Source organism: Protopterus annectens, chromosome 3.part0 (genome assembly GCF_019279795.1).
Source record: "Protopterus annectens isolate FY-2018-M chromosome 3.part0, PAN1.0, whole genome shotgun sequence".
In the NCBI taxonomy this organism is placed as follows: Eukaryota; Metazoa; Chordata; order Ceratodontiformes; family Protopteridae; genus Protopterus; species Protopterus annectens.
This window is the reverse complement of record NC_056731.1, coordinates 1,094,700,023-1,094,724,900: the sequence shown is the minus strand read 5'-3', so window position 1 is coordinate 1,094,724,900 and position 24,878 is coordinate 1,094,700,023. Positions and strand designations below refer to the sequence as shown.

The following is a 24,878-nucleotide window of genomic DNA, read 5'->3' as shown; positions in this document are numbered from 1 at the left end:
GCCATATGTTCATCGTGTTTCACTGTTGCAGTCATTACACTTGGGTTATCCTGCTGACAGGCTACCCGCAGTCGGCCTGAACTCCAAAGTCCTGGTCTGGTGTCGGTTGCTGTCGCCTCTTCCCTGACGTCAGTGCGCCAGGGGTATAAAAGATGCAGCCGACACCATTTTCTTCAGTCTTTCTTGCCACGCGGTGCCCGAAACAAAAGCAGTTCGCAAGTGAAGGTCGGCCAACTCCTGAGATTTTCAAAACCGAATTTCAGATCCGAAGTCTTCATTAAAGCTAAGTACACCATCGGGGAAACTTTTTTCTTGCTCCAGACCGATGTCAGAAAAAGTTAACAGTTGTAGTTCTTGTGGGAAGCAAATACCTCATAAGGATTTTCATTCTTACTGTATTCCTTGCCTAGGCCCTGACCACGACATTGCTAGCTGTCGGTTTTGGCTAGATTTAACCAAAGCACTATTCAGCGTCGGTACGATTTTGCCTTTCATTACTTTGGCCGAAGATTTAATTATATAATGCCGTCGGAACAGTTTATAAAAACGGAGTTTATAAAAAGCGCAAGGAAAAGGACAGGCATCCGAGGTCCAAAACCGACGACAAGGCCTCCGCTAGGCCAGTCGCCGGTTCTCAGTGAGGTGCTTTCGCAGCCCCTGACGCCTGCTACCTCAGAGCCACAGGCCGCTTCCGACTTCCATGTGGAGCCGACTAGGCCTCTGGATACTCACGGTTTTGGACACTCGGAAACTATTCCCTCAGATGGGTCCGGAGCCGCTGAGCAGGCATCAGCTTCTGAGGGTGTTTTCAGACCTACACAGTTATATGTAAAGCCAACCTCAGCTTCAAAGGCAAAGACTAAAGCAGCTCTAAAGACAAAGAAACAAGTGCAGCATTCTCCTGCACAGACTTCCATGCCTAAAAAACAAATGCTTAAAATGGCCGAAGACCTAATTACTTTGTTCAGGGGTTCCCATCCCCCTCCTGATAAGAGGCCTAGGCAAGAGACAGAATATGAATCTTCAGATCAGGTTTCCATTTCCTCTGACTCCTCTTCTGAACAGGGATACTCCCTTCCTCCCTATGAGGATTCTGATGCTGAAGAGTCTATTCCTTCAGCCTCTCCTCCTGAGGATTATTCTTTTGGGGAAACCCTTCATACCATGAGGGAGCACTTTCACTGGGAGAGCCAAGATTACTCAGAATCTAAGAAAAGGCTCAGAGACTTTCTTTTACTACCTCAGCACAGACCTCTTGCTATTCCACCTGTTCTAGACATAGTAGATGATGTATTTTCAGAGTCCAGCCTATCTCCTGACTCTTTACCCCCGGTTAAGCCAGACAGATACTACAGAGTTCCAGATTCCCACAAATTTCTATATAAAAACCCTGCTGCTGACCCAGAAACTATATCTCAGGGTCCCAAAGGGGTCAAGGCTTCCAATGCGAAAAACCCTGTCCCCTCTGATAGGGATTCTAGGGCACTGGACAGATGGGAGAAAAAAGTTTACACTTCTGCTACCTTGGCTGTAAGGGCTTTAAATTGTCAATTTCATATGCTTAAATATCAGCAATATTTAATGTCACTGCTAAAACAGAAAATGTTGACAAATTCTGAATGTCCAGATAACAAGGAAATGCAGGATTTATTGCATGCAGCTGAACAAGTGGGAAAGCATACTTTGCAATGTGGTTTTGATTCACTGGAGGCCTCTTGCAGGGCCGCTGTTACGGGTACTGTCATTAGAAGGCATGCTTGGTTAAAGGAAAAAAAATCTGCCTGATCATGTTAAAGCAAAATTATTGGATGCTCCTTTACAGCATGGTACTTTGTTTGGTGTTAAGGCAGAAGAGGTGTTGAAGAAAATGGAGGATAAAGCAAAATCTATGCAGATAGTTAAGGATTTCTTACAGGTACAACCACCCAGATTTAGCAGGAACTGGCCTTCAAAGAATTGGTCCTTTCCAGTGTCAGACAGGCCACAAAGAGGCAGATACAGACGCCCTAGAGGCAGATCCCAGCCCCAAGGCTCATACAGGCCTAAACAATGGGGTGCTTCTACCTCCAAAAGCGGAGAAGACAAATCACAGCCATATAGAAAACAGTCCCAATGACTTTCTTCTGCCAATACCAAGCACTTATCTTTTGGCAGCCCTTTTTTTCACAAAATTGGCATATAATCACCCAGGACAAATGGGTCTTGAATATAGTGTCCCTGGGCTACAGCTTCCACTTTCACACCCTGCCAAAGGCAAAAGGAATGCCAGACCTGCCACAAAATCAATGGGCAGAGGCACAAAAGCAAGTTACATCCCTCATGGGCATGAGGGCCATTCAGCGAATACCACAGCAAGAGCAGGGACAAGGATTTTACTCAAGACTATTCCTGGTACCCAAAAAGGACAAATGCTGGAGACCAATACTGGACCTGTTTATTCTAAACACTTTTCTGGACATTCCAAAATTCAAAATGTTGACTCTGCAGCAGCTTCTGCCCATGCTGGGCAAGAAGGCTTGGCTTGTAACTTTGGACCTAAAAGAGGCATACCTGCATGTCCCACTCAGACAATCTTGCAGACGATACCTCAGATTCATAGCTGGATCAATGCACTACCAATTCTCTGCACTGCCCTTTGGCTTATCTACTGCGCCCAGGGTCTTAACAAAATGCCTGGCACCAGTAATTGCTTTCTGCAGACAAAGGGGAATTCAAATGTACCCTTACCTGGACGATTGCCTTATTCAAGCAGAGAACAAAGACATTCTACTGAGGCATCTGGCGTTTGTAAAAAGATTACTAATTTGCCTAGGGTACACGGTAAACGAAAAGAAATCAAAACTAGTACCCACTCAAGAGATAATATTCCTGGGTGCAAGCTTAAATACAACTGCCCAGATGGCTTATTTCACGCCAGACAAACAAAGGCAACTGACTTCTTACTTCGAAATGTTGGCAACAAAGACCCAGTTATCTGCAACAAAAATTCTGCAGGCTTTGGGCTTCATGGCATCCTGCATTCTACTAATTCTATATGCAAGACCGCATATGAGGAAACTACAATGGTATCTAAAAAGTGTTTGGACTCAACATTGGCACATCCTGGAAACATGAATTACCCTCATTCCCTGCCTGCAACAGGTGTTTCAATGGTGGGCACAGGTCTGTCACCACAACAAGGGACAGCCATTCACTTTACCCATGGCCAGGCAGACACTAACAACAGATGCATCAGATTATGCCTGGGGGACCCACATGGCAGGAAAATGTATTCAGGGAGCATGGCCAGCAAGCCAAATGCATCTTCATATCAATCAAAAAGAGATGCTAGCTGTTCAGAATGCCCTGACAGCCTTCAAGGATCTGCTTCATCCAGGACAACTGCTGGTAAAGACGGACAATACTACAGTCATGTGGTACATAAACAAGCAGGGAGGCACACATTCCTTCCCCCTCTGCAGACTAGCCATGACTTTGTGGAACACAGCATTGACTTATCAAGTACACCTGCAAGCACAATTCCTGCCAGGAAAAACAAATACTCTGGCAGTCAAACTAAGCAAAAATCTTGAGGATCCTCACGAGTGGAAACTAGATCCACAAATCTTCAGCATGATAACAAGGAAATGAGGATGCCCAGACATAGATCTATTTGCCTCACCACAGAACTGCCAACTACAGAGATTCTGCACAAGGACTTATCACAAACAAGCATGGAAAGTGGATGCCCTATCATTCAGCTGGAAAACCCTTACAGTATACGCCTTTCCTCCACTGCCTGTCCTCCCCAAGGTACTCCTAAAGGTCAGACAAGAGAAGCCAAAACTGATACTGATACCCCAGACTGGCCACGCCAGCACTTGTACCCAATCCTAAAGAACTTGTCTCAAAGCCCAGCCTGGACATTACCCCAAATTCCTCATTTGCTGACCCAACAAAACAATCAGATCCTGCACAGCCAACTCAGAACCCTAAGTCTGGCTGCATGGCTGATAATGTAACCATTCAGAACACACCTCTCTCTAAAGCAGTTATGGATGTTATTTTGGAGGCCAGGAGGCCCAGCACCAGAAAATCTTATACAGAAAAATGGAAGAGATTCTGTGCTTGGAACCAGGCACAAGGAATGGACACACTTGTACCAAATATTCCTCAGATTTTACAATACCTAACTGAGATGCTAGACAAAGGCCTATCCTTCTCATCAATTAAGATGCATGCCTCTGCCATTTCAGCTCATTACAATACGGATCCACATATTTTTTCACGTCCACTGCTAAGGCAGTACCTCAGAGGGGGCCAAAAACATAAGACCTCCAAGGAGAGCTCCAACACCTGCATGGGACCTCAATTTTGTCTTGGAAAAGCTCACACTGCCTCCTTTTGAGCCAGCCAATACAGCTGAGCTAAAATACTTATCATGGAAAATAGCTCTGCTCCTAGCAGTAACCTCAGCAAGAAGAGTCTCAAAGTTACAGGCACTAATGGCTGTGGAACCTTTTAATATTTTCCATCCGGACAGGGTTTCTCTAAGGACAAACCCAACATTTATGCCTAATGTAGTGTCCAGTGTGGCTCTTAACCAAACCATTCAGTTGCCTACCTTTTATCCAAACCCACAGAATAAGGGGGAGAGACTTCTGCATTCTTTGGACATACACAGACAGTTACGCTTCTACTTGGACAAAACTAAAGCCTTCAGAAAGACTGAGCAACTCTTAGTGGCATATGCTGCAGGATCGCAAGGAAAAGCTATTTCAAAGCATACTATTTCAAAATGGATAGGCCACTGCATTCGTTTCTGCTATTCACAACATGGCAAATCAGTGCCGAAGGGCATTAGGCCACATTCAACCAGAGCAGCAGCCTTCCTCAGAGGAGTACCAACCAAGGACATTTTGGAGGCTGCAACTTGGACTTCAGTGCACACTTTTACAAAGCACTACCACTTACCTCTTTACTCTAAATCCAGAGCAGGCTTCGCCACTGCAGTTCTGTAGGGCCTCATAGCCACTCCTAATTCTATCTAGGCCCAGCCACCCAACCTCAGCTTTGGGATTCAACCCAAGTGTAATGACTGCAACAGTGAAACACGAAGAACATAGTACAGTTGTGTACCTACCATAAATGTAGATGTTCAAGTGTATTCACTGTTGCAGTCCAGGTTACCCTCCCTCCATCCCCCTTTCATTGCTGGGACTTATCTGTACTTCTCTATTCTGTACAACCTATGTGGTGTATTTGCTTGTAGATGAAGGTAATGTTTATGTTAGTGCATGCTTTTTTATGAGCAGAATTTTTAGCCTACCCTTTTGGGGGCACCTGACATCTGGGGCAAGAAAAACTGAAGAAAATGGCGTCGGCTGCATCTTTTATACCCCTGGCACACTGACATCAGGGAAGAGGCGACAGCAACTGACGCCAGACCAGGACTTTGGAATTCAGGCCGACTGTGGGTAGCCTGCCAGCAGGATAACCCAAGTGTAATGACTGCAACAGTGAATACACTCGAACATCTACATTTATGGTAGGTACACAACTGTACTTTGTAAAATCCCCCAACAGATTATGTCCAGGTCATCCACCCCTTTTGCCCACCCTAGCTACAGTACCGGGAGTGACCCAGTTCCTGAAAATGGATGTATACACTGCTATGTAAATTTGAGCATGAGGCAGATGTCCACCTGTAGCCAAGGTCTCATTATTAATAACGTACTCCAGTAATGATCTTGTGCTCAGATGTGTGCAGTTATGTTGAGACCCTCACACAGCTGTATGCTTAATTACATTGTGTCAGAAGATGCATGTACTGAGAAAAAAAAGAGAAGGAAATAGAGTGGTTAGGGTATACAGGTGAGATCTGGATTATGATACAGAACTTCCCTACCCCTCTGTTCATTGTGCTTGCACAGGTTTCTTTCCTGCGTAACCCCCCACCCCACCTGGGATTAACTGCATAAAGCAGTATCTACCTTCTCCACTGAAGCTGGCTATCTTAACCAAGTAAAACCTCTGGGAAGCAAGAACCTGACTCCCTCCAGCTTTTCTATTGTAATAGGTTGCACGGGTTTCTTTCCTGCGTGACCCCCCCCCCCCCCCACACACACACACACACACACACACACACCTGGGATTAACTGCATAAAGCAATATCTACCTTCTCCACTGAAACTGGCTATCTTAACTAAGTAAAACCTCGGTGAAGCAAGAACCTGTCTCCCTCCAGCTTTTCTGTTGTAATAGGTGAATTACAATTTAGTTTTTGTAAAGTGTTGAGGCTTAAAGGTGTATGCACAACAACAGTGAAGGGATCCAGCCAATTGCCACTAGACTGAGCCATAATACTTTGAGTCAGCCTTACACTCGCACAGTGTTCCAGTCCCAAGCATTTACTGTTTAATTTGGTAAAGTTTTGCTTTTACTTTCATTATAGTTTCTATACTAATCACAACTCTCTCCATAACTGCCAAACAGCCCTGTTTGTGTGCTTGCAGTGATAATTAAAGTATTCCACAGCTACTCGGATCAGTCTTTTGTTAGATGCTGATATTTTTAAGCTTATTCCTCACCTTACACTGATAGTTTTTCAGTCCATCTCCACTCCCCCTACAACATCATCCTTATACCTAATCTTACCCCTCCCAAACCTCCCTTACACCTATCCTATAACCTCTTTAATTATTTCCTACAGTCATTCCATACCCCTTTACTAATCTGCCTCCCCACCCATTCTAAATAGGGCCACATAGTGTTATCACACTACATTCAGCCACCATTATGTCCCTCACTACTTTTTCTATGCTCTCACTTTTCTCACGCTCTCTGTCCTAATAATAATCATAACCTTCCAGATACCCAACATACCTCCTACATCCACCTGTACAACCACCACACATAACCCACATTTACCAAGTTACTCAAACATCCTCCCTAGCTTATTCACAGTTAATACCTCTGTACTATCCAAAGTAAAAATTCTACATCTCCACAGACACCCCCATTATCACACCACCAGCAACAACTGTACCATTTTCAAGAAAAAACTAAGTATGGCTCACATAATTTGGCAAAGCATTATGTCCCAGTGTGGTGATGTACATCCCAACCCAGGTCCAACCCTCCCCAGCCCTAGCAAACTTAGCAAATTTCTCTTGCTGTCAACCATGACTCTCCAAAGCCTTAGATGCAAGATACCTGAACTCCAGGCATGGATTTCACAAAACAGCCCTGATATTATAGCAGCTACCGAAACCTGGTTGAAATCATATGTAAAAGACACTGAGTTTCTTCCCCTAGGCTACTCATGCTTGAGAGACGATCAGACGAACATTTCTTCCCCCAGGCTACTAATGCTTGAGAGACGATCGGACGAACAAGAGAGGAGGAGGAGTAGCAATACTCTTCCCTAGTAAATATACATTAATTCCCTACTCAAAACCAACACCCACCTTCTCCCCAGCCGAAGTACTAATCTCTGTATTAAAACTTAACAATCATAAAAACATTTGCATAATTGCTCTGTATATTCCTCCAGGAAACAACATACCAATATTAGAAAACATACTTGCCTGGACTTCACAAAACATAGATAATGAAACCGTCATCTTAGGTGATATAAAAATTGATTGGCAATACATTGCCCACAACAATCCCTCAAAAAACATAAACCTTTACAACTTCTCCCACCTAATTGAAGACATCACCAGACCCCACAAAAATAACATTTGGGGCTCCACAATAGACTGGATATAAGTGTCCCACCCTAACAATATCATCACTGTAGGCATACTACCTAATACCATTAGCAACCACCTCCCAGCATATTATATCCTATGAAAAACCACCCCAACCCCAGGGCAACACCAATACAAATCAACCAGAAATTTGACTAAGTTCCAACCATCCATATTTAATGAAATCTTAACTAAAGTAAATTGGGAACCCCTCAAATCCCTTCCACTTAACAAGGCTGTTGAGTTCTTTAACTCAACATTCCTAGACATCCTAAATAGGCAAGCACCCACCCGACAAAAACGAATAAAACATAACCACTCAAGCTGGCTCTCAAAATCCACCAAAGAAGTCTTGTCCACAAGGGATAAAATCTGTAATTCATGGCAGAAAAACAAAGACTCTACAACTCTAATACAATATAAACAACTCTGTAACCAGGCAAAACGTCTAATAACCAAAAATCTGTAATTCATGGCAGAAAAACAAAAACTCTACAACTCTAATACAATATAAACAACTCTGTAACCAGGCAAAACGTCTAATAACCAATGATAAAAAGCCCACTGCCTCCACCTACAAAGCCAACATAAAAATAATCCCAAAAAATTCTGGTCCTCAATCAACCATCTATTACACCCAAGTTCTCAAAGCAACCCATCCCCTGACTCACACAAAACCTCTACCAAACTTGCCACCCTTTTCAATTCCTACTTCATTGACACCGTAGCTAACCTAACCACCACCTTTCATATGGTTACCACCACCACCACCAAGACAGCTAATGACCAAACCATCCTAGCAAACAATCCTACACACAGCTCTAACTTAAAATTATCCCCCATACTCATTGCCACAATAAAAAAAAACTTTTACATAAGCTTAAACCCTGTAGTCTAGCCCCTGACAATCTACCCCCACACTTCCTGCAGCTAGCTGAAAACTCTATAGCTTATCCCATCAGCATACTCATTAACAGTTCAATTAAAGAGTCCCTTGTCCCAGACATCTGGAAAAAAGCATTCATTCTCCCCTTACACAAAGGTGGCACCAACAGACACCACAAACTTTCGACCCATAGCTATTCTGTCACCCCTCTCTAAAATACTGGAAAAATGCATCCATGCCCAACTCCTCAACCACCTGCTTGAAAATCAAATTTTGTCACCTACTCTGCATGGTTTCAGACCAAGGCACAGTACCACTACAGCCCTCCTCTCCTTCCTTGATACAGTTATCTGGGCATGGGATTCTGGTAAAATAATCACTTATCTCTTCCTCGACCTCTCCAAAGCCTTCAATACCATTCCCCACACTATCCTCCTCTCTAAACTATCTACCCTCCACATTTCCCCACCTACCTTACAGTGGTTCAATAGCTATCTCTCCAGTAGGCAGCAGTCCACCAAATGGCAACAGTCTTACTCTCCCTTCCTCGATACTTCCACAGGGGTACCCTAAGGCTCCATACTTGGTCCTGCCTTATGTATCATCTTTAGTAACAACTACAATGCTCAGTAATCCAGTATGCTGATGACTCTACAATAATATGCACTGCAAATTCCAGCTCTGAACTCTAGCAGATCACCCAGAATGCCCTCACCTCTACTGGATCTTGGATGCTTAACAATCATCTTGCCCTAAATACAAAAACAACTAAACTAGTAATTTTTACCCCTAAGAAAACCACTTCCCTAGATAAAAAAACTCTTCAGTATACAAGCCCAAGACAATACCACTATAGAAGTTGTCCCACACACTAAATTACTAGGCATTGTTATAGATGAAAACCTAAACTTTGACCTACACATGAACAGTAACATCAAAAATACACACCAAATGCTCTGTATGCTGTACAGGCACCAACACTTTCTTAGCCTCTCTACTAGACAAACCCTTGCAACTACATTTTTATTACCCTCTCTCTTTTATGGTGCCCCTCTCCTCACTAATGTCCAGAATTCTACAAAATCCAAACTTGATATGTGTTACAACAGAATAGCCAAATTCGGTACCAAAGCCAAATTCTCATCCCACCACTGTAACTCACTGAAACAGTTAGACTGGTTGGAACTCCCCTACCATCTGTCATTCACCCAGCTAACTACAGCACACAAAATAATCTACAGACCCACAGACTGTCCTGCTGTCTCAACTCTACTTGCCAAGTACCAACCCAGCAGGCAACTAAGATCTGAAAATCATCTACGTCTAAAAGTAGAAAAGCCCACCTTACCGGCTGGTAAACTGCTCTACTCCTTCACTGTCGCCAAACTATGGAACTCGCTTCCTTCTTCTATAAGAAACACGGGCAGCACCACCACCTTCAAACAAATACTGAAAAATCATCTCAACTCTTCCTGGCTATGTACCTGCTCTATAACCTAACCCCTTCCTTCTCCTTATATTATAACTAAATTCCTATGTTTTTTGCTACTAGTGACTGATGATAGTTTCTCCATATTTATTTATTTTTTTTTTCTTTCATCACTTGTTGATACTGGTACAATAATGCTGATTAATTTATCTCCGTTTTTACCACTCTGAATTAATCTGGCAACCAACTAAATTCCTGCTTTTATGTATATATTCTGTATATGTTACTGCAATCAAACTAACTAAATTCCTGACTTTTGTATATATTCTGTATATATTACTGTAACTACTATGTGTAATAATGTTCCTACTTCTGTATCAATTAATGTTTAATTTTTTTTTCTGCATCTGTGTTCTTGTCGGAGCTTTTCTCCCCGGGCCTCCACCGAAAATAGGCTCTTTTAGGCCCAGTGGACTTTCCTGGTAAACAAATGGAATAAATAAATAAATATGCCATGTGACTGATATTCTGTGTCTTTCTTCTTTATTATTTAATATCCCTATACTAATTTTTTTATTGTTTTTTTTTTTTTTTTTTTTTTTTTTTGGTAAAAATCAACCCTGCTCTTAGTCAACAAATGCTGTGGTATCTTTAGCATCTACCAGATTGTGTTTAGGGATATTGGTTTATTGTCTCTTATGAGATATTGCACTTTAGGAACATCCCATACCCCCCACCCCCCCCCCCACACACACACACACACACATACACACTGCTTTGCTGTATCCATATTGGAATGTGAAGCCAAACACTAGGTTTGGGGCTAGACCCCCCCCCCCCCGCCAAACAGCTGGTCTTCCTGATATCAAAGGCATGTGTGTGCCACTTACTGATCTACTACTCATATGGATACTTTGTTCTGTGTTTTTAGTTTTAAGACTTTAATTGAGCACTTGCGATACATAGTAGTACTGAGTTGGCTGTGAGAAGGGAAGTCTTTTCTTTTAATCTGATGTATTGATCTGGTGATATCAGTACTAAGCTGCAGTATCCTCAGCCAGTTTAGTATCGGCATTATTTTCTGTACTCCTCTTACAGTTGTCATTATGGGATCAACAGAAGCACTGCTGAGTTTTCTGAGTCAGGTGTGGGACTATGTTTTTAAGCTATGCATTCACTGTTATTCACCTTCTAGAAGATAAATTTAAATAAGGCTTAATAGTGTGTTTGCTTATTTTGTATCACTGATTAATAGCTTTGATACAAGAGCAGGACTGGTTAAATAGCACTATATTTTTTGTTTTGTCGTTTGGTGGTTCATAGGTTAGTACTAGGCTAACTGCTCTTGCGAGTCATTTTAAGCCTTAGCCAGTTATCCCTCGAGAGACTCAAACCCTGCACCTTGTGTTCGTAAGGCAAACACCTTAACTATTAGGCCACCCTCCCAGGTGTAGCATGGTTTGACTTGCATTCCAGATTTAGCAGTTTTGTTTTGAGCATATAGAATGTGTTTGTTTTGTAGTAAATAAACCTGTTTCTGGGAAAACAAGTAAAAGGTTTCTTTCTCGGTATATATGTTGATCTGAAATGTTTAATATGTTACTGCCCTGCATTTATTCTGTATTGCTTATTGTGACTCAGCAGTTTAGAAATATTAAAAATGACTGCCAGAAGTTATTGTAAAATTTTAAAATTGTTATTGCATTTGCATGGTCCTTAAACCTTTTCCCTGCACTTCTGCACTTTTGTTTGGTCCTCTTGAGTTTTTGAAAGCTGACAAGAACATTTTCTGTTTGTTACAGGAGTTTATTTTAAATCAGGACTGGAATGATCCAAAGTCTCAGCTTCAGCAGTGTTGCCTCACCCTGCGGACTGAAGGGAAAGAGCCTGATATTCCTTTGTACAAGTAAGAAACTACCTCTTTTTTCCTAAATTAAAAAAAAAAATCATCTAGTAATTTATTGCTTAAACTGTTTGAATTGGTAGAGTGAGAAGTACACATCTGATAGCCCAGTATTATAGACCCTCCTTGACTGGTTATGTCTTCTCCATTAATCTGAGTGCAGCTATTTTCCATAAAATTCCATGGCCAGGAATGTGTGCAGGCCCATATCAGTGAATGTTGTGACCAGGGATGGCTCTTGCACTGTTCTGTTATGCTCCATATAGTCATTTTTATTTATTGTTTTTTTAATGTTTTCTGTTTGTTTTGTACATATGTACATTTCATTTTACTTCTCAAAACTTACACTGCAGTTCATACTGCGCTTGCGTAGAGTTCCAAGTTATGACTTAAAAGTTATCTGGGCTATAGATCTAAATGGACTTTCCAGTTCCATTAGTCCATCTCTAACATCAACATCAAGTATACTTACACATCTTGAGTAGCCACTGTTGTAGTGTATATAAGAGTTAGAAAATGTGATTTCTTAGGAATGCTAGAATTTATTAAACTAATGTTCTCCATATACTTCTCTGTCTAGAAGTAGCAACATTTAAGTAGTTGATTAATTCCTATAATTCCTGCATATTTGCATTTGGTATGAAAAATAAGTTGTCAGTAAATCTGTAAAATGTTATCATATACACAAAAATGTTTTGGTAAATAAATCCATCTTCCCGGTCTGCCGTTTCAAGACTAGCAAAAATGAGGGCAATAACATTCCCCATTGCTACTCCTATAATTTTGCTGAACATAACTTTTGTCAAAGTAAAATGAGCTATTGTTATGCATAGTTTTTATTAAGGTACAAACAAGATCTGTGTCACTGGTAGGCATCTTGGAGATGATACTAAAATAATTTTAGTTCATGTGTACATTATTCCTGTGATATTGAAGAGTACAGAACAACTGTGCACACTGTACCCTTAGGGAAAGTCTCAGTGTCACATAATTCTTGTTTGTTTACTATAGGTTGGTACTAACTATAGGTTGGTACTAGGCTATCGGCCCTAGGGCCTAAACAAGCCTAGTCATAACAATTCCCTGGCTATTTCTTTCCACAGTATTTACTTCCCTGGTCCCCTGTCTAGCAGGGTGACTGACGTGATCCCCAGGGTGAATTTCCTATCTCCCATCCAATCATCAAGGTTCCTTTTGAAGAGGGCCAAAGAGGCGCTCTGCTTGACATGTATGGGCAGTCTATTCCAGAGTCTGGGGAGTCTCTGAGTCAGGAACCTATCCCTTCAGCATGTTTTGTTCATTGTGATGATAAGGTTTAGATCCCTGGAGCGTGCGTCTCTGAGGGATTGGGATTTCTTTAAGTGTAGCAAGTCCAACAGCTCTGGGTTTGACATGGCCTTATATGTTAAGCAGAGATTGCCTCTGAGTAGACGATATGCGTCAGAGTATAGGTGATGTTTTTTTAGACGGTCAGCATAGGGCATCTGCTTTAGGCCTCTGATTCTTTTAGTGAGGTATTTCTGCTGCCTTTCCAGTTGTTGCAGATGTCTTGAGAGGTACATACCAAACGGGGCATCGTATTCTATAATGGGACTAATGAGGGATCAGTACAGTGGGACAATGACCTCCTTTTTTCTGGATGAAAAGCCCTTAGTGATGAGATGTGCCACATAGAAGGATTTCCTGACTGTTGTGGCGATGTGGTTATCAAAGGTGAGACCACTGTCCACCTGTGTCCCTAAGTCTCTTATCACACTTTCGGTGTTTAGTGTACTGCCACCTATGTGGTAATTCATGGGTACATGTTTTTCCCCAAAGGGGATAACTATACATTTCTTGGCATTGAGCTTGAGCCCATGGCTCTGGCACCAAGCATCTGTTTCTGTAAGACCCTTTTGTAGAATATCCACATCATTTGGGGATTCAATAATGGCTCCCAGTTTGCAGTTATCTGCAAACTTTGGTAACCAGAGTCCCTTAGTGTTGGCCTGTACTTCAGAGAAGTAGATGCCAAACAAGAGCGGTCCCAGGACTGAACCCTGAGGTACTCCACTTGTCTGGAGCTGGATTTAGAGTCGGCTACTTTTACAGTGTGCAGTGTGAGTTCTGTCATTAAGCCAGTTGGCAACCCAGACTCTTCAGGTATTTGCATCAGTTACAGGGAGGAGCAGTTTTTGTGGCTCCTGACTGCAGTTATAGGAGATGATTAGGAAAGTAGACATATTAAATATACAGTTATGTTTAAGGGTGGAAGTGCGAGTATGAGAATCTTAGGTGTAGCTGCAACAGAGCTTGTTCTGTGGCCTGCAACACCAGCTCTAAATGTATAAAATACATTATTTAGATTATTAAATAAAACTATGAAATGCACAAAGTATTGGGTGATGAACCAATTTTTATTGATAAAAGTAAGAACATTTAGACATTATTGGAGAGGAACATAAAGTAGAAGCAGACACTTAAGTGTTTTTTGTAAAATATGCTGATATATTCACAAGGAACTTCTGGTAACCTTTGAGCATTTAAACAGGTGTTGAGGTCATTTTGATTAATTCCAAATTTCAGAAAAAAATGCATATGCTGCTTTGTGCAATGCATGTAATGTTTTTTATTTAGACAAAGCAACAAGAAATTTATTTCAGCTTAAGTACACTCATCAGAGTACAGTCTGAAGCAAGTTGAATGTAAATACTGTGTTTAGACACTATATTACCTGATGTTCATTGTGTTACACTGCTGCAGTCTTAACACTTGGGTTATCCTGCCGTCAGGCAGTCCCTCAGTCAGCCTGAGTTCCAAAGTCTTGGTCCGGCGTCGGTTGCTGTCGCTTCTTCCCTGACGTCAGTGCGACAGGGGTATATAAGATGCAGCCGACGCCATTTTCTTCAGTCTTTCTTGCCGCGCGGTGCCCGAAGCAAAAGCAGTTCGCAAGTGCCGGTCGGCCGACTCCTGAGATTTTCATTCCGAATCCAGAACCGAAGTCTTCTACAAAGCTAAGTACCCCGTTGGGGAAACTTTTTCTTGCCTCAGACCGATGTCAGTAAAAGTTAATAACTGTATTTCTTGTGGGAAGCAAATACCACATAAGGATTTCCATTCTTATTGTATCCCATGCCTAGGCCCAGACCACGACGTCACAGGTTGTCGGTTTTGTGCTAGGTTTAACAAGCGCACTATTAAACGTCGGTTTGATTTTGCCCGACATTATTTTGGTAGAAAATTCAGTTGTACCATGCCGTCTGAACTACCGACGACCGGAATACACAAAAAGCACAAAGACAAGGACAGGCATCTGAGGCCCAAAACTGACGACGAAGCCTCTTCTAGGCCAGTCGCCGGTTCTCCGGTTTTCAGCGAGGCGCCTTCGCAGCCCTTGACGACCGCTTCTTTAGAACCTCAGGCCGCCTCTGACTCCCACGTGGAGATGGCTGGGCCTTCGGATACACCAGATTTACAGCCTACCGAGACTAACCCTTCAGAGGGATCCGGAGTAGCTGAGCAACCCATAGCTTCAGAGGGTGTTTTCAGACCTACTTAGTTAACCATTAAATCTTCTGCTAAGTCTAAAACTCCTTTGAAAACAAAGAAACAAATTCAACATTCGCCAGGACAGGCCTCCATGCCTATGAAACAAATGCTCAAAATGGCTGAAGACTTAATCACTCTGATCAGGGGCTCCCATCCCCCTCCTGATAAAAGGCCTAGACAGGATGCAGACTATGACTCATCCGACCAGGTATCCATCTCTTCAGATTCATCCTCAGACCTAGGATACTCTTTACCCCCCTATGAGGATTCTGATGCTGAGGAATCAATTCCTTCAGCCTCTCCGCCAGAGATTACTCCTTTGGGGAAACCTTGCATACCATGAGGGAGCATTTCCATTGGGAGGGCCAGGATTATTCAGAGTCCAAGAAAAGGCTCAGAGATTTCCTTTTATTACCCCAACACAGACCCCTTGCTATTCCACCTGTATTAGATATTGTGGATGATGTGTATTCTGAATCCAGTTGAAATCCTGATTCTTTACCTCCTGCTCCAGTTAAGCCAGACAGATACTACAGAGTCCCTGACTCTCACAAATTTCTTTATAAAAGCCCTGCTGCTGACCCTAAAACTATTTCTCAGGGCCCCAAAGGGGTAAAGGCCTCCTCAGCAAAGAATCCAGCCCCCTCTGACAGAGATTCCAGAGCATTAGACAGATGGGGGAAGAAAGTATATACATCTGCAACTTTAGCAATCTTTGATGTCTCATTTGAAACAAAAAATGCTTCCAAACTCAGATCCTCCTAATTATAAAGAAATGCAGGATTTATTGCATGCAGCTGAACAAGTGTGAAAACATACTTTGCAATGTGGTGTTGATTCATTAGAGGCCTCCTGCAGAGCAGCAGTTGCAGGATCTGTCATTAGAAGACATGCTTGGTTAAAAGAACAGACGTTACCAGATCATGTTAAAGCAAAATTATTGGATGCACCTTTGCAGCAGGATGTTTTATTTGGAGTTAAGGCAGAAGAGGTATTAAAGAAAATGGAGGATAAGGCAAAATCTATGCAAACGGTGAAATATTTCTTACAGGTTCAGCCTCCTCGATTTAGCAGAAATTGGCCAACAAAGAATTGGTCCTTTCCAGTTACAGACAGACCTCAATGGGGCAGATACAGACATCCAAGAGGTAGAGGTCAACCACAAGGTCCTTACAGGCCTCAACAATGGGGTGCATCAACTCAGAAAGAAGGGGAAGACAGGCCTCAACCTTACAAAAAACAGCCGCAATGACTTCCCACTACAGCTGCCAAACAGTTCGCTCTTGGCAGCCCCCTTGGGAGGAAAACTGGCACTTTTCTGTCACAATTGGCATATGGGTTCTGAACATTGTATCTCAAGGTTACAGGTTCCACTTTCACACACTGCCACGGCTAAAAGGAATGCCAAATCTGCCACCAAATCAATGGGCAGAGGCTCAAAGACAAATTACATAACTCATGGACATGAGAGCTATTCAAAAGGTACCAACACAGGAGCAAGGACAAAGATTTTACTCAAGACTCTTTCTGGTTCCCAGAAAGGACAAAGCCTGGAGGCCCATTTTGGATCTTTCTTCTCTAAACACTTACCTGGATGTTCCAAAATTCAAAATGTTGACACTACAGCAGCTTCTTCCCATGCTGGGCAAGAAAGCTTGGCTCGTAACTTTGGACCTCAAGGAGATATACCTGCATGTCCCTGTCAGACAAAACTGCAGAAGATACCTCAGATTCATAGCTGGTTCAATGCACTACCAATTCTCTGCACTGTCCTTTGGCTTATCTACTGTGCCCAGGGTCTTCACAAAGTGCCTGGCACCAGTAATTGCATTTTGCAGACAGAAAGGAATTCAAATTTATCCGTACCTGGACGACTGCCTGATTCAAGCAGAGAGCAAGGACATTCTTCTAAAGCATCTGGCGTTTGTAAAAAAGTTATTAGGTTGCCTAGGGTACACAGTAAATGAAAAGAAGTCAAAACTAGTGCCCTCACAAGAGATAATATTCCTGGGTGCCAGCTTGAATACAGCGGCCCAGATGGCTTATCTCACGCCAGAGAAGCAAGGACAACTGACTCAATATTTTCACTTGATGGCAACAAAGACCCATCTCCCTGCAAGAAAAATTCTGCAGGCCTTGGGTTACATGGCATCTTGCATACTACTAATTCCATATGCCAGACTGCATATGAGGAAACTACAATGTTACCTAAAGTGTGTCTGGTCTCAACACTGCAAAGTTTGGAAACAGTAATACCACTACTTCCTTGCCTTCAACAGGAGTTTCGATGGTGGGCTCATGCATGTCACCTCAACAAGGGACAGCCTTTCACTCAACTCACAGCCAGGCAAACACTGATAACAGATGCATCGGATTACACTTGGGGAGCACACATGGCAGGAAAATGTATTCAGGGCAAGTGGCCCGCAGAACGAAGGCATCTTCACATCAATCAAAAAGAGATGCTAGCTGTACAAAATGCCCTTATAGCTTTCAAGGACCTTCTGTATCCAGGACAACTACTACTAAAGACAGACAATACCACAGTTATGTGGTACATAAACAAGCAAGGGGGCACTCATTCTTACCCCCTCTGCAGACAAGCCATGACCTTGTGGAACACAGCTCTAACCTATCAAGTTCATCTGCAAGCACAATTCCTGCCAGGAGAGAAAAACACACTGGCAGACGACTTAAGCAGAAACATCTTGGATCCGCACGAGTGGAAATTACATCCACAAATATTCAGAATTATAACACAAAAATGGTAGAGCCCAGACATAGATCTGTTTGCATCCCCAATGAACTACCAGCTACAGAAATTCTGCACAAGGACTTACCACCCACAAGCATGGAAAGTGGATGCCCTCTCATTCAGCTGGAAAAACCTACAAGTATATGCTTTCCCACCACTACCTCTCCTTCCAAAGGTACTCATAAAAGCCAGGCAAAAAAAGCCAAAGATGATCCTGATTGCCCCAGACTGGCCACGCCAGCACTGGTATCCAATCTTAAAGAACTTAGCACAAGGTCCACCCTGGATTTTACCTCAAATCCCACATCTTCTGACTCAGCACAACAATCAGATACTTCACAGCCAGCTAAAGACTTTAAACCTGGCTGCATGGCAGATTCCTTAGTCAAGCAAACAGTGCCTCTCTCCAAAGCCGTTATGGATGTCATTCTGGAGGCCAGAAGGCTTAGCACCAGGAAAGCCTATTTGGATAAATGGAAGAGATTATGTGCCTGGAACCAGGCTCACAGCCTTGACCCTCTTGTCCCAAATATTCCTCAGATACTACAATATTTAACTGAGATGCTGGACAAAGGCCTCTCCTTTTCATCCATCAAGAGCCACGCCTCTGCCATCTCTGCTCATTACAACACGGACCCACCTATTTTTTCTAATCCTTTGCTAAAACAGTACCTAAGAGGGGCTAAAAACATAAGACTGCCCCGTAGAGCACCAACTCCAACTTGGGACCTTAACTTCGTGTTGGAAAAATTAACTTTACCTCCTTTTGAACCAGCTAACTCAGCAGATTTAAAATATGTCTCTTGGAAAACTGCTCTGCTCCTGGCAATAACTTCAGCACGAAGAGTTTAAGAATTGCAGGCAGTAATGGCAGTGGAACCTTACGTCATTTTCCACCAAGACAGGGTGTCTTTAAAAACAAACCCTACTTTTATGCCAAAGGTGGTATCAAGTGTGGCTCTAAACCAAACTATTCACTTGCCAACTTTTTATCCACACCCACAGAATAAAGGGGAGAGACTTCTGCATTCTTTGGACATACACAGGCAGTTACGCTTCTACTTGGACAAAACCAAAGCTTTCAGGAAAACTGAGCAATTGTTTGTAGCATATGCTGCAGGAGCACAGGGAAAAGCCATTTCAAAACAGACCATTTCAAAATGGATAGGACACTGCATACATTTCTGCTATACGGACCATGGGAAAACTGTACCTAACAGCATTAGGTCTCATTCTACCAGGACAACAGCCACTTCAACTGCCTACCTCAGAGGAGTACCTACCAAGGACATTTTGGAAGCAGCAACTTGGAGTTCTGTGCATACCTTTACCAAGCATTACCACCTGCCTCTTTACTCTAAATCCAGAGCTGGCTTTGCCACTGCTGTGCTGCAGGGCCTTATAGCCACCCCTAATGCCTTATAGAACCAGCCACCCTACCTCAGCTTTGGGGTTCTACCCAAGTGTACTGACTGCAGCAGTGTAACACGATGAACATAGTACAGTTTTGTACCTACCATAAATGTAGATGTTCGAGTGTATACACTGCTGCAGTCCAGGTTACCCTCTCTCCTTCCCCTCTTACTGGCTGGTACATACCTAAGTCATCTACCCTTTACTACCTATGGGGAGTATTTGCTGGTAACTGAATTTTTTTGATTGCTTTTCATATGTATGTTTTATTAGCAATTTGAATTGCCTAACTTTTTGGGGGCACCTGACATCTGGGGCAAGAAAAACTGAAGAAAATGGCGTCAGCTGCATCTTATATACCCCTGTCGCACTGACATCAGGGAAGAAGCGACAGCAACGGATGCCAGACCAAGACTTTGGAACTCAGGCCGACTGAGGGACCGCCTGACGGCAGGATAACCCAAGTGTAATGACTGCAACAGTGTATACACTCGAACATCTACATTTATGGTAGGTACAAAACTGTACTTTTTGTGTGCTACATTATGGGAATGATGGTGGAAAAGGTAAGGACTTAGCTCTGTTGACATAGATGGATGATGTCTCAATTATGATTCCAGGGAGCCCGATATCAGTCAGTGTCTTGAGAATCTGCTTGAGCTGATGTAGGGTTTGGGGTGGGGTGATTAGGTTTTGCCAGCTTGCCTGTCTTCAGGGGGGAGTGTGTGGGGTGTGTGCCTGCAGGAACATATTTCTGTGGTTAAATCACCAACGGTGATGGAACACCCCTCTGGAATGCTGGTTTTTATTGGGAATAGAGCTGTCTTGAGGAGTTGAGTCATTTGTTCAGCAAGTGACACACTTTTGCTGGTGCCTGTTGCATTCTGCAACCTGGGCATGTTAGTCCCTAACATGTCAGGAGAGTCGGCTCTGAGCTTTGCCATTCCATGATCAACTTCTTAGGATTGGGTTAGTCAGCTACATGTTTCAGCTTATCATCTAGGGATAGAATAACACAAGTGCTACAAGATACACTCCCAGGGGTAGAGCTGGGGAGGCAGCACCTCATATCCCTGGAAGATCACTGTGGTTCGTGTAGGGTTCAGACAAAAGCTCTAACTAGCCAAGACTCAAGTCACCATCTGCAGGGATCAAGGGTTTGCTTAAACAATGGATTTATCCTGAGGAGGACTGTGCCTCAAACCATCCTTCTAGTGCTTGTCTTTGTGGTAATATATTGCTTATGCCTGGGATTGCAAGGAAGATACTCCTGCTAATCTTTTCATGAAGAGCGGTCAGTGGCTGCCATAATTTTGATCAGGAAGTAGACCAAAATCATCTGTTTCCTTTGCCTTTGGATATCAGGGTTGAAATTTTGATGCATATAGCAGTTATCAGCATTGTACTCTTCTCAGGGACAAGATAATGACAGTGTGGATCGTAGCTGATAAATCCTTTGGTGACATGAGCAATTATTATGTTGATGTTTTGGAATGCAAACTCAAAGATCTACCAACAATAACATGGTTAAATATATGAACTGTGACAACATCAAAACAAATTGGAATGGAGAGCCTGGGGACACACACACACTTGTGTAGAAGGCATATTAAGTCATAGTCAGTGTCCGCTAATAACTACTGTAGGGACTAACTGAATGGGTTGGAATATTTGAGGGCAAGATTAGTTTTGAGCATGACTAAATATGTTATTTGAATATAACTGGCCATACACTACTGCATGTGTTGAATAGTTTTAAAACAGTAGTCTTCCTGTTCATGTTATGTACTAAAAAGCTAGTCTAAGAAAAAGGTTCTATATCAGACATATGAGATGATTGAATATGTTCCATTGTAATACTTCATTGAAACCTGACATAGGAGCCATACTAGGCAAGCTGTCTTAGAACTATAAGATGCCTTACCATATAAACCTTTAAGTAGATACACTTAAACGTTTATGCTTCCCCTTTCAAGCATTTAATAGTGCTTACTTCTCAAATCAAGCAATCCACGGTGGTAGTGCTGCGGTATAGTTGTCGCCTCCCATTAAGATGCTGTCCAGTTCGATTCTCATCTAGAGCGTCTTCTGCGTGGAGACGTGCGTGAATGGGCGTACCTTCGTTGAAGGTTGTGCGTCAGGGCTGGTAACTCAGCACGTAAATATCAACTACCAATCATTAGCGGACCGGAGTTCCGCTGTGGCGACCCCTAACCGGGAAAAGCCGAAAGACACAACAACAACCTCTCAAATCAAGCAGGGCTGTTTATGACAGTCCAGATGTAAATTTGTGTCTATCCATCCAGTCATCAAAGCTAGCGTACAGGTAATCCAAGTAGTGTTATGTTTGACCATTTGTGTCAGTGTATTGCATAGGCTGGGAATATGTTGAGTCAGGAACCTTTCTCTCCAGTGAGTCTTGTTTACTTGTTGGTGTAGGTGTAGGTCCCTAATGTGGGTATTTGTAGAGCCGTTGGTTTTGCAAGGAAGCAGGAGGTCAGATAGGACTGGGTCATTCATGGCTCAAAAAGTAAGGCACAGATGGCCTTGGAGCAGCCTGTAGGTTACTGAGTACAAGGAGAGTTGTGCCATTCTGTCGGGTAGTTGAAGGATTTAAGACCTTTCATTTTTTCTGGTAAGGTATCTTTGGGGACTTTTAGTTAAGCACTACTTCAGGTTATACATATCAAGGGGACATTGTATTTAATTATGAGTTAGATAAGTGATGAGTACACTGGCAAGATAACCTCTGGATATTGCAGATATTCCCTTGGAAATTAACTAGGCCAGATAGAAGGGCTCCCATACTATTGTGGATTTCCTGACTATATTGGAAACATAACTATATGACAGAGAATTGTCCCATAGGAGTGGATGTGCATCATGGTTCATCTCTAAGTCCACTGCTGTTCATAGTGGTGATGGACTACATTAGCAAATAAAAGGGACTTAACATGTCTAAATAAGGAGATCGTCTAGAATCAGAGGAGCCAGCTGTGCAGAGTGTCAGGGATAGTGTACAACAGAAGAATAACAAAGAAGCTGAAAAGAAATGTATACAAAACAGTAGTGAGACCAGCACTACTGTATGGTATAGAAAACTGGGCGGTAAAGGCAGTGCAGTTGAGGAAGCTAGAGGTGGTGATGATGAAGTGCCTGAGATGGGTGGTAGGATGCACACTGTGGGACAGGCAGAGTAAGGACATCAGAGCAGAAGCCAAAGTATCTCCAATTGCACAAAAGGTCAAAGAGAACAGATTACGGTGGTTTGGGCACATGTAGAGAAAAGCAGAAGCCAAAGTGTCTCCAGTTGCAGAGAAGGTCAAAGAGAACAGATTACAGTGGTTTGGGCACATGTACATAAAAGCAGAAGACAATCAAGTAAAGATTTGGGACTGACAGGAAGAAGGTATGGGGAAATGAGGACAAAGAGATTGATAGATTGTATGAGAGAATACCATTAGGCATGATTCTCAAAGAAGGTAGGAGAGTGACACTGAATAGAGAGAGATGGCAATAGTTGACACCAAACCCTGACCCCATGTAGAAAATGGAATGAAGGAGTTTTATGTCCACAGAAGTGTCCTAGTGTATATCTGAAGAGTAGTACCATTTATAGATGAACAGCATTTTTGCCGATTGCTACTGCACTTTTTTTTGCACTTAACTTCAGACTGTTTTCAGTGCACTAGGTATGCACGTATTCCAGCCCTTGCTGGAGCTGTTTAGTATCAGTAGATGAGCAGATAACACTGCTCAGTTTGCAGTCATCAGCAATCTTGGTCAGCCACATTTTTGGGATATTGAACTGATGTCTGCTGAGTGCATGCCAAACTTGAGAGGCCCTAGCAGTTATCCTTAAGGTGCCCCACTAATTACAGTTTTGTATTCATTGAGTGTGCCAGCAGCTTTCATAACCTAGAATCTGTTGGATACTCAGTATACTGTCCAGGGGCTTACATTAACTTTGTATATAATTATTTTTTAGCAGTAACAGTATGGGGATAGTGTCAAAAACGTTGGCCAAATTAAAATAAGCAGTGTTCACTGAATGACCACTGTCCAAAGCCTCTGTTGCCTTTTCAAAGAAGCTTATTAGGTTCAGGAGACAGGATCTGCCCTTCACAATACCAAACTCGTTGGGGTCTAGATCATCTAAGTTGATTATGTCTGCAGAAATGAGTTCTGTATGTTACGTTCCGTGGCTTAGCATATAAGGTTAATAAGGCTGACAGTTCTATAATTTTCTGTGGGGAGTCACATTTCTCCAGGGATCAGGCACAAACATTGTGGATAGGCTGAGGTTGAATAGTTTGACTTATAGAGCTTGGAGAAGTGTATACAAGTAAAGAGAAGGCAGCCTGGTATTTTGTCTGGTCCCATTGAAGGTATTTCTAGTCTTTGAAAGGGATTTTAAGGCTCTTTCCAAGGTGATTTACAAGGAAATGCAGTGTGTAGGGGTGCTGAGGCAACAATGCTGTACATGGTATAAAGTTAACACTGAATTTTTTTTCTGTTAATATATTGGCTGTATCCTTAGGACTGGAATATTTGATATCATTATGGATGAGCTATTTACATCATTGGACAGTGTACCTTAATTTTTAGTTTCCTTTGGTATATGTAGCGCCTATAGTTCATACTTGGCTTTACATTTTGTAGTGGTACTCTTAAGTTCCTTTTTGACCTGAAATATGGGAGATGGGGATTTCTTACAACTTTTCATCATTTTACTTCTTTAATTGTACAGTTTGTAATATGTTAGTTTCACTTAGAGATTTACTCCAGTGCTGACTTTTCTGTGCAGCTGATTAGATGCTGGTAGAAGCTGAATATGAATGCAGAAGCCCTCTCAGGCCCATTTACAGAAATTGTTGTGAATTTTGCATTTGTCTATTACAAGGTGATGTAGGTTTGCCCCGGCTGTGGTTCCTAATGCTGGTCTGATTTGGTGGTGGGGCAGTTCCACTATGCCTGACACAGAAGATGACTGACTTTTGGTCATATTTAACCAGGGATGAGGAGATGTGGGGTGGGATGGGGCGTAGGTTGATAAGGACCATGGCAAGGATATTTGAGCCTCTAGTGGGTGGTTGTTACAATTTGCTCTAGTGCATTGGCATTAATAAAGTCCAGCAAATGCTGAATATATCCATTCATTGAGGTGCAAGTGTGCCACTTAATGCTTTGTTAACTGAAATCCCCTAACAACATTTTTTTAGTTTGGTATT

General features: G+C 42.5%; 1 protein-coding gene across 5 annotated transcripts in view; it reads left to right on the top strand.

Annotated features, from left to right (window-relative positions):
- The window catches only part of DROSHA (drosha ribonuclease III), a 3,547,421-nt gene that overhangs the window by 3,150,673 nt on the left and 371,870 nt on the right, over positions 1-24,878 (top strand). For all 5 annotated transcript variants that reach the window (XM_044065333.1, XM_044065331.1, XM_044065329.1 and 2 more), the window contains exon 30: positions 11,851-11,954. In XM_044065333.1, the coding sequence (XP_043921268.1) occupies positions 11,851-11,954 (104 nt within the window). The remainder of the gene's footprint in view (positions 1-11,850; positions 11,955-24,878) is intronic.